At 38.4% G+C, this 11,587-nt stretch overlaps 1 protein-coding gene across 1 annotated transcript; it reads left to right on the forward strand.

Moving 5' to 3' along the window:
- Positions 1 to 313: 313 nt before the first annotated feature.
- Positions 314 to 811, forward strand: LOC138897331 (uncharacterized). The gene is made up of 2 exons (XM_070183296.1): positions 314 to 451; positions 533 to 811. The coding sequence occupies exons 1-2, from the start codon at positions 314 to 316 to the stop codon at positions 809 to 811; spliced, it is 417 nt and encodes a 138-aa protein (XP_070039397.1).
- Positions 812 to 11,587: the final 10,776 nt, after the last annotated feature.

The following is an 11,587-nucleotide window of genomic DNA, read 5'->3' on the forward strand; positions in this document are numbered from 1 at the left end:
TTGTGATGCTTCAAGAATCGGACTTTGGTGTGCATTAATGCAACATGTCAAGGTCATAGATTATGCTTCTAGGCAACTCAAGAATCATGAAAAAAACTATCCAACACATGACTTAGAGCTTGCGGCGATGGTATTTGCATTGAAGATTTGGTGTCATTATCTTTATGGGGTCCATGTGGATATATTCACGGACCATAAGAGTCTTCAATATATTTTCAAACAAAAGGAATTGAATCATAGGCAGAGAAGATGGCTTGAGTTACTCAATGATTACGAAATCTATATCCTATGTCATTCGGGGAAGGCTAATGTTATGGCGGGTGTTGTTAGCCGAAAATCTATGGGTAGTTTGGCTCACTTGGAAGCATATCAAAGGCTTTTGGCCAAGGAGGTTCATCTGGTGGCTAGTTTGGGAGTTCATCTTGCGAACTCTAGTGAAGAAGGGATGATTGTACAAAATAAGGCTGAATCACTGCTTGTGGTGGAAGTCAAGGAGAAGTAATATAACGATTCATTGTTGGTGCAATTGAAGGAGGAGATTCATAAACATAAGACCGTGGCCTTTTCTCTGGGCATGGATGATGGTACCCGAAGGTACCAAGGGCGTCTATGTGTTCCAAATGTGGATGGTTTTTGGGAAAGAATCATGACCGAGGCTCACACTTCTAGGTATTTTGTGCACGCGGGCTCTACAAAATCAGCTCACTTCTTACCTGTTAAGGCTACCGACATAGAGGAACATCCTGCTAAGTTGTATATCAAGGAAATCGTCAGGTTGCATGGCACTCCAATTTCTATTATCTCAGATTGAGGGGCACAGTTCACGGCAAAATTTTGGAAGAGGTTTCAGCAAGGTTTGGGTACTCAAGTGAATATGAGTATAGCCTTTCACCCTCAGACTGACGGGCAGGCAGATCGCACTATTCAGACGTTTGAGGATATGTTGCGCGCTTGTGTTCTTGACTATAAAGGTAGATGGGATTATCATTTGCCGCTCATAGTGTTTTCCTACAACAACAGTTATCATGATAGCATTCAGATGGCACCGTTCGAGGCTTTATATGATAGGAGATGTAGATCTCACATTGGGTGGTTCAAGATTGTGAAAGCGGAGTTGATAATGCCAGACCCCGTGCATCAAGCTATGGAAAAAGTTAAGATCATTACAGAACGGTTAAAAACTACTCAGAGTCATCAGAAGTCCTATTTAGATGTTCGTCGTACGGATTAGGATTTCAAAGAAGATGATTGGGTATTATTGAATGTTTTCGCTATGAAGGGTATAATGCGGTTCTGTAAGAAAGAGAAATTGAGTCCGAGGTATGTTAGACCGTACAACATCATTCAGAGGATTGGTCAGCTGGCTTACAGGCTTGAACTACCTCTAGAGATGTCTTTAGTTCACCCGGTGTTTCATGTATCCATGTTAAAGAAGGTGGTCGGAGATCCGATACTTATTGTTCCGGTTGAGATTATTGAGGTTGATGAATAATTGACTTATGATGAAAATATAGTTGCCATTATTGATAGGCAAGTCCTTAAGTTTAGAAATAAAGAAATTGCATCCGTGAATGTACTATGGCGGAACTAGCAAGATGAAGAGGCTACCAGGGAGGCCGAGGAAGAAATAAAGAAGAAATACCCACATTTGTTTGAATAGTCATGTATTTATAAAGTTGTATGCTATGAAAATGCTAAGAGTTTAACTTTTATAAATTATGTATCATTTGTATAGTTGATATTAAGGGTCTTTCCTTTTGGTCATATACTGCTCGTAAGGCCACAGTTGACATTATGTTTATGTTATGTTACGTTATTGGTTCATGTATTTGTTGTTAGTGTTGGTTTCAGGGATTTCCTAACAGGTAGATAGACCCAGTTATAAGGGAAACTCTGGCGAAAAGTTTGGAAATTTGGGGAGTTAGTCAAAAGTTAGAACTGTTGGTGTGTTATAGCAGTTGGGTTACATTGGTTCCTAATGGCGGATTATAGACCTCATTCGTGGACAAATGATCTTAAGTGGGGGAGGATGAAAGGCCCCGTAAAATTTTACCTAAAACTTGGGGTTTTGTGGTGCCGAAGTAGACTTATGCATTGGGTTGAACAGTGCATTGCAGAATTGAAGAAAGGTTTTGGAAGTGCAGGGCGTATCTGTGGACCATTCTGCGGTCATAGAACCGATCTGCGGGCCACAGATATGCCGCAGACTGAGGCAGAAATCTTGAAAAATGTTTGGACCATTATGCAATCCATTATGCGGCCGCATAATTATTTTGCGGGCCGCATAACGTATCACAGACCCAGTACAAAAAATTCCGAAGGGCAGTTTTGCGGACCGCAGACCGGTGCAGAGTGAGGCATGGGAGCCCAGTTATGGAGGGCCATTATGCGACCCATTTTGCGGACCGCAAAAGGGCTATGCGGTTGCATATGCGACAGTAGATCTGCATCGGGGCTACATTTTTTCTAATTTTTGAACCCGACCCTATTCTTAGAAAACAGTCCTAGGGGTCTTTTTAGAAGGTTAAAATTTATTTCTAGAGAGAGTGAGTTCCATAGAGTGAGAGTGGAAGTTCATAAGCTTATCATTCATCAATTCTTGCTCAAGGTTGAAGAATTTACAAAAATAATTCACTAGGTATTCATCCTAGAGGAAGGATTCTACTCCCTAGCCCCCAATTTCGTTATTTTAACTGAAAATAGGTAACAAGCCAATCAAATTACTGGGTATGAGAGTTGTTTATTTTACATGTATGTACCATCAAGGGTAGTGGAAAGATTGTTGAGCTCATTTGGGTAGTGGGATGAAGGAATCCACCATAGGAGGACCTTGAAACATTAATGCACAGGTAGTGTTTGATAAAATTCTCAAGTGAGCTAGAACTATGAACTCCTTCCTAATTTGTGTTCAATTTTGCTATATCTCTAAATAGATCGAAGTGGCTAAGATTTCCGAAACATTGTAGTAATTTATAAAGCTCGATGCAAGGTATGTTGGCTAAACTTCTCTCTTAGAATAGAATTCCTATGATGTTCTTGTAAGTCATGAGTTGTCCATTATGAATTGACTTTTCTGAATAAGTTTGGTGTCGAAAGATGTATATATATATGAATATGTTCAAAATGTGTTACGAAATATTCTTATCGTATTATGTTATTCTTCAGGAGCGTGTTCAAAGTATGAGCATGTATTGAAATGTTGTGACTTCAACTCAAGCCCAAATGAAGATGATCATATCAAGTTGTGTAAGAAATCACATGTGCCTAAGACCCTAAGTTGCTCAAATGTGTGCTTAAAAGTCTTGAATAGAAATGTTTGTTGTTGACAATCAGTGTTAATGTTTGAAAGTGAAATAGTCAGCATGAATTATAAAGTACGACCTACGTGCCAAGGATGATATTGCGGTAAGGCCAATGGTGCCAATAAAATGAATGACTTGTAAAAGAATATGAAATGAGTGGTAAATCATTTTACTAACAAATGCCTTTGAAGTATCGTTTAGCCTCTGAGAAAGGGTAGGTCGGAACAACCTATCCCCAAAAATACACGTATCGTTGTAGGAGTGATTGAGGGGTAAATCCCCATGTTAATGTGATGAAATTGTTTCACCTATATGGGATGCGATTTATGTGTTGAGATGTTTCCCCTTAAATGGGATGAGATTATTGCTAGTGAGATGTGATGTGATGTCGACCCACACGACATTGTGGTGAGACGGTTTAGCTAATCGTGCTGAGATCAGACGCCATGCCGCGCACATAGTGGTATCGTGAGTGTATGTCTCGGGGTGAGAAGGCTTACCCGGTCGGGCTGTGATCCGACTCCGTGCTAAAACATGGTGGTGTATCGGTGCTGAAGATACCCCAACTTAAACTACTGAAACTTACTTGAAATTTACCTTTCCCTAAAGTTAACACCTTGTTACTATCTGAGTCTCTTATTTATTTCATGTTTTATTCTCCATTTACTGGTGCTCGTTCAACTGAGAGGGTGTTTAGTTTTACATACTATTACTATTCCATATGTACTAACTTCCCTTTTACTGGGGGCGCTGCATCTTTAATTGATGCAGGTGGTTCCATAACATGTGGCATTGATCAGTGATAGCAGCACACCCTCTCCTCAACTGACTTGGTGAGCCCCACTTCATTTCAGGGTCCTGTGTCTCTTATCCTTTGCACATAGAATTTTTGAGGTATAGTAGGGGCCTTGTTGTCGGCACTATCATAGCACTCCTTTGTTCCTGTTAAAGTATCCGTAGACATAGAGTGGGTTGTATCTCTTTTTGGGAAGGCTAAACTAAAAATGTTGTAATTATATCATCTGTTCCACTTTAACTATGATTGTACAATGTATTGTTTTAGAAACTTGTTAATAACGTAACTAATGGAAATGAACTGGTGTTATTCAGATGACTTCTTACTATCTAGTTAATGAATTGTATTATTCTCTTTGTTTATGGGTGAGTTGGGTAGACGGCACTGTGCAAGTTTACTCGACCGGGGTAACTCTGTTGAGCATCGGTCGCGCTCCACGTGGTCGGGGCATGACAAATAATTAGCGCTCGCCTTAGTAAGCGCTTCTAGGAAATTAAAATCATGCTTTCTATGGAACCCCATATGTGTCATGACTTCGTACCCACTGAGGAATGTCATGCATAAGCCCGAGCTCTCGGGCCGGTTGGCCAAATATGACGTAGAACTTAGAGGGTACGATATCGAGTACAAACCCCGAACCGCTATAAAATCTCAGATTTTGTCTGACTTTGTGGCCGACATTACGCCGACCTTGGTCCCCGATGTTGAGAATGAATTACTGCACACTTTGAGGATTAGCTCAGGGATCTGGACATTATTCACGGACGGTGCTTCCAACGCGAAGGGGTCCGGGCTGGGCATCGTATTAAAACCACCTACGGTAATGTAATTAGGAACTTTATGGTAGGCTATAATCTCGTATTGTTGTCACTTATTGCACTCTAATTCACTGCACTTTACAGTGTTTTGCACTTATTTCATGTTTTATGCCTTGTAGGAGAGATTCCGAAATATGTAGATGTTGTGGAGGTAATTCTAGCTATTTGGAGCTTTTAAGTATGAGTAAAAGCCAAAGGGATTAATCCAGGATTGTGTTTGGGGGTCGAGGAGCAAGTCTGGACATCAGAAATTGAAGTTTGAACCGTACTCTGAGAAAATCCTACCACTGCGACACATGGTACGGCGCATGGTGCGCCACAGCTGTACAAAACATGTTGCCTGACAGATGTTGAGCTCTCTGGATTTCTCTGCTAATGCCCCGCATGGCACATTGCCCCATGCGGTGCTCCTGTGTAATGTTTACAAAGCCAATGTCATATTTCTGCTAGGAGAAGGTGGTTTCGTTTGGGCCCAACCCTACTTGGTATAAATACATGGAAAACGTTATTTTCTGGACTTTTGACATACTTTAGACCTAAGGAAGCTAAGGAGAGTTGAAGGAGAAAAATACAAGGATTTCATCATTCCTTCCTCACTCAAGACCCGAGTTTGGATTGAATTTATGTTTTCTTATACTTTTATTATATTTGTGATGAATTTCTCCATATATATGGAGTAGTTCTCTTTAAGGTTTGATGGATATGGTGTATTGATGATTTTTTGTGGTTTATAACTCTAGTTTTATATATTGAAGCATTTTTGGATGATTTAATTATTGCATCTATATTCACTTGTTCATGTAATCGAGAGAGACATAACTTGTGATATCTTTGTAGTGTTAATCGAGAATACTCTTTAAATTTAATCCATGTGGATACGATATTATACTATACTATATTTAATTGGCGAGTATAATTTAAGTATATGTTTCGAGCTCATCAAATTTTGGCGTCGCTGCCGGGGATTGGCAATCAATAGTGTTTGAAATAGTTTGCAGTGTTAATTCAGGAATTTTTCTTTTTATTTTATTTTATTTTTCTCTTTTTACGTTTGGTGTTCGTTGACTGTACGTAGATAACAGGTTTAGATTGGTACATGATTCAAGCTACTACAAAAGAAGTGCTACCATACAATCCCGAAACATGAGAATTAATTGAATCCATAATAAGGTGCACATTTATTTACCGGTAAAATGGTAGAGTTAAATTTATAACGTGGTTTATAGACATGAGAATTAATTTGATCTAAAGATATTTAATATACAAGAATAGGACCAAGATTATGTAAATAACTCAAAGGAAATATATGTATGGTTGTATGATGATCCTCTACGGAAGCGGTAATAAGAAGGATATTAAGAACAAAAAAAAAAGCAAGATATTTTATTAAGTGAGAGCAAATTATTGAATTAAGTACAAATGATTTTTTGTCCCACTATGGATGCAGGTTTTCCTATATATAGCTCTATCCTGGGAGACAAGATCCCAAAATCAAGCCCTCCTTGAATGAGAATAAAACTCCTATTGATATTTGTATAATGGTTGATCATTAATAAAGAGATTCCTTGTAACGACTGCTCATTGAATGCTATTTTTCCAACTGATATCTTACTTTTAAACCTTCGTTCTCGGTTTCAAGCCTTCGGAAGTCACTCAGCATTGGTTACATGCTCATATCCGGTGTTATCTATTTGCTGACTCATATCTTACCTATCTTTATTTCAACGTGATATCTAGTCATTGGTCCAACAGTCGCTAACCAATTTTACCCCATATAGACATTTCCCTTACTTTCTGGTGACAAAACTTTGTATTATGGGGAAGTAGATGACAACCCTTTTCTTGGTGGGAAAGTTCCTGAACGGTTTCTAACACTTGAAAGGACGCACATCTTCTCGTATTTAATAACCTGAACACGAGTTATCCCATGATTCAACAGATTGTTTTGCCAGTTTTTATAAGAATGATATTAAGAACAAAAAAAAAAGAAATAAATTTTATTAAGTGAGAGCAAATTATTGAATTGAGTACAAATGATTTTTTGTCCTACTATGAATGCAGGTTTTCCTATTTATAGCTTTATCCTGGGAGACAAGATCCAAAAATCAAGCCCTCCTTGAATGAGAATAAAACTCCTATTGATATTTGTATAACGGTTGATCATTAATAAAGAGATTCCTTGTAAAGACTGCTCATTGAATGCTATTTTTCCAACTGATGTCTTACTTTTAAACCTTCGTTCTTAGTTTCAAGCCTTCGAAAGCCACTCAGCACTGGTTACATGCTCATATACGGTGCTAACTATTTGCTGACTTATATCTTACCTATCTTTATTTCAACGTGATATCTAGTCATTGGTCCAACAGTCGCTAACCAATTTTACCCCATATAGACATTTGCCTTACTTTCTGGCGACAAAGCTTTGTGTTGTGGGGAAGTAGATGACACCCCTTTTCTTTGTGGGAAAGTTCCTGAACGGTTTCTAAAACATGAAAAGACGCACATCTTCTCGTATTTAATAACCTGAACACGTGTTATCCCATGATTCAAAAGATTGTTTCGCCAGTTTTTAAGGTAATCATGACCACGAATTTTGCCGTGTATAAACTTCTATATCACTCATCACTTTTACCCTTAACTTTTACAAATTCATCATCTTCTTCGAATTTCCTTAGAACATACTGCAAAATTCATCTTTCTCAGTAAAATCTCCCTTGCTCAAATTTCTTACCAACAGGTTTTCTAACATCGATGTCCTCGAAAACTCTGGCCTTCTCTTCGGTGGAGTGTCACGACCCAAAACTCAGCTGTCGTGATGGCGCCTAACATGGTTCTAGGCAAGCCGACACTTCAAAATACTTCCACATTTTAAAATGAAAAATAAGAATAACACAGGTTTTAATCAACAAAAGTCAAAAAAAACAAAATGGATAAAAAGTCGAAACCAATATAGCAATTCACAACATCGGGGTGTCACTGAGTGCATGAGCGTCTAAACATCACAAATCTACGGGTACTATCAATAATAGTCTGAAACTAAATACATAAAGCGGAAAGATAGGGAAGGAGAGACAAGGTCTGCGAAAATGCCGAGCAACTACCTTGAAAACTCCAAACGATCAACTATGCAAAGGAATCAACACTCACCGTGTCCGGAAACACCTATATCTGCACACAAAGTTTAGGGTGTAGCGTGAGTACAACCAACTCAGTAAGTAACAATGCTAAATAAAGGACTAAAAGTAGTGACAAGATTCACAGTTATAGTTCAATTACAGTAATTTCAACATAGGAAGGTAGGCATGCTTTCAAGTTTGACTATTTAGGGCACATTAGTTAATCCATGGCAATTTCAAGTGAAAGTAAATATATCATCTCTCAGAAATTACAAGACCGTGATACATGACACTTGAAGTGCATCAAAAATGAAAAGCAAATGCATCCTCTCAGAGCAACAATCACTCAGTCCTCCCATTAACTCCAACCTCACAATCACTCATTCCTCTCAATCTCTTAGTACTCGACACTCAGCACTAGTCACTCGGCGCTAGCACTCAGTAGGTACTTGCGCTCACCGGGGGTGTGTACAGACTCCGGAGGGGATCCTTCAACCCAAGCGCTATAACAAGCCTAGTCTGGCATGAATCAATAAAACATGCTGCGACGTGCAGGCGGATCTCATAAATATCGTCACAATCACGCCCTCGACCTTACTCAGTCATCAACATCTCCAGTCTCTCTAGCTCTCAGAAATCATGAAAATCAGCCCAAACAGAAGTGATATAATGTATCAACAAGGAACAATATAGACTGAGATATGATATACAAATAAAACCATGACTAGGTACAAAACAATAATTTAGTAGATAATTCAACATGTACAAGACCTCTGTGGGACCCTATAGTATCAACATATGGTCTAAACATGAGTTCTAACTTGATTTACAGTTCAAATTTTCTAATACGTGGAGAATGTACAGATAATCACCAGATTATTCAACTACATAGTTTAGTGAAATTGACCAAGTCACAATTCCTACGGTGCATGCCCACTCAAAAACCGGCTCCCTGGACCCACATCTCAAAATCCCCTAAAAGTCACATAACCCGAAAGCTCATTCAACCATGATTTCAACCATACAAAATTTACCAAAATCCGACTCCAAATCGTCACTCAAATCCCCAAATCAAACTCTCCAAATCCCTAGCCTCAATCTCCCAAATTCCATCATAAATACACATAAACTAGGTGAGAAATTCAATGGGAAAACAAGATTATTGATCAAAAATTAGCACAAGTGATTTACCTCAAAAAATCTGTCGAAAATCCTCTCAAGAATCGCTCAAACCGGAGCTTGAAATGTTTAAAATGACGCCAAATAGCAAACCCTTATTTTTAAATAATTTGCCCAGTATTCTTGCTTCTGCGGCCACTTAGCCGCTTTTGCGATATAGCAGAAGCGGCTACATTCCTACTTCTATGGCTTCCTCCACTCCTGCGGACTCGCTTCTGCGAGCCACCAAGCCGCTTCTACGGAGCACCTGGTACTGGTGGCTATCTGTCTTGTCCGGTAGCATGTGTCCTCACCATTTGTGAGAGAATATAATACAGAAGTTTAGTTACCGGAATCAACAAGTACGCTCAACAAGAATACAAGAATGTGAGGATTCTTAAGGGTTCGACAGGCTCTCGAAGATAAGTACAGATATCTCCGTACCGATCCGCAAGACTCTACTAAACCTGCTCATGACTCGTGAGACCTATATAACCTAGGCTCCGATACCAACTTATCATGACCCAAAACTTTGAAACATCTTAAAGTTAACAAAAGGTCAATCACATGCTCCCATAGTCAAATCCTAAAATAAAAGTCAGATTTTATTGACTCATGACCGCACGAGTCCAAATTTATAATTATTTTCTAAATATGAGTATAAGTCTATTGTAAAAATACTAAAATAACTTTCTTAACATTCAAGTAAAAAATCCTCTTTTTCTCAGTTATATCCTTGATTCTAAGGAAGAATTGATGTTAGATTCATGTTATAATTATTGATTTGAGAAAGAATCATTTACCCCATCGTCTTAGGTGAAAATTGCCTTAATATGAGCTCCCTCGCTCCCAAAATAATAACATAAAGTTCAAGTACAAAATATAGGATTTTAGCCGAATGCTGAAATTTCAGCTTTAGGGATATGATGCCATGTCGGACGTGAAGCGTCCAAGCTTTAGTCATCATCCCGACTAGCAACAAATGGTGGATGTGAAGCGTCCTTCTTGGCCTCCACATCTGATGCATGTTTCTCCAATTTTGTACTTCGAAATTACTTTCAAAATACCCAAAACTCGATTGAGCCCTTCGGAACCCTTTCAAACCATCCCGACTGGTCTGTATACCCTATACGTTCTTGTCCAATACTTCAGAAAACATAAAAAAATATCGAAACTTAAAATCAAGGCCCATACCAAATTTATGAACTTTCCTAACTTCTTCAAATTTATTCTTTCACAAAATACATCTGAATAACTCCCGAGATCTTTGGGTGGTAATCCGAAAAAACGTACAACTCTAAAATTATCTTACAAACCTATAGGAACCTTCAGATCATGAATCCAAACTCATTTACAAAATATATTAACTTTGATCAACTCCCTTGACATAAGTTAGGAACTAATTGTTCAAAATCACTCTTAGGACCAAGCCACGCATGACTGTAAGTCATAAAGCACTAAATGAATCTACTGGATGTTTAAACAGGGAAATGGGGTCCTAAAATTTAAAATGTCCGGTCGGTCAGTACATTCTATCCCACTTAAAAATATATTGATCAGCGAACATGCCACTAATCTTGTTGAAACCGTCAAGAAACAATAAAAACTCATCATACACATTCGCGTCGGTGATCCCATGCCACCTCCATATAGATAATATCAAAAGTACACCTCAACTGAGTATGTCTTCACCACCCTTTGTCCGTACGCTCATAAATCTTTCTTTATCACATGAAAATTCCTCAAAAATCCATTTCTTGTACATATTTACCAATTCAATGCGAATAACTTGTACTAAGTCATAAATGAACTACCGGAATATAACTACATGATATAACCAACACCTTCTAAATACATAACAATATGTCTTGGTCGTAATAATTGCTCACTACGAAACCCGATGTCGAAAAACATATCTCAACTCAAATAGATCCTTTTTTCAAGCCTTCACAATACTGCTAATAATATATAAAATATGTAAATTCATAACCAAATATCATAACAATATATCATGGATTTCTCTCATCCTATAAGAACAATTATTTGTCCTAATCTGTCTAATATCATTACCTTCCAACATAACCTTATCCAAATCTTATTGCACTAATTCTAATTTTGTTAGTTTCGTCTCATCTAGTACAAGCTGCTCAACCAACAAGCCACGCCAGATTTCACATAAAAGGAACATCAAGAGATATGGTTTGTGCACTATCCAAGCAGTAACCCAAATATATTAAATCTGTATAAAACAACTGATCACTCCAATGACACCGCGAGTTTATGGTATCCCTTCGTAACAGGTCTCCAGGTGTTTATATACCCCACTCAAACTGTTTGTCAGGTAGTGGATAAGCAAACCAACTCAAACCAACTTTCAAACCGAAAAGCACACGGCGC

This window comes from Nicotiana tomentosiformis, chromosome 8 (assembly GCF_000390325.3).
Source record: "Nicotiana tomentosiformis chromosome 8, ASM39032v3, whole genome shotgun sequence".
Classification (NCBI taxonomy): domain Eukaryota; kingdom Viridiplantae; phylum Streptophyta; class Magnoliopsida; order Solanales; family Solanaceae; genus Nicotiana; species Nicotiana tomentosiformis.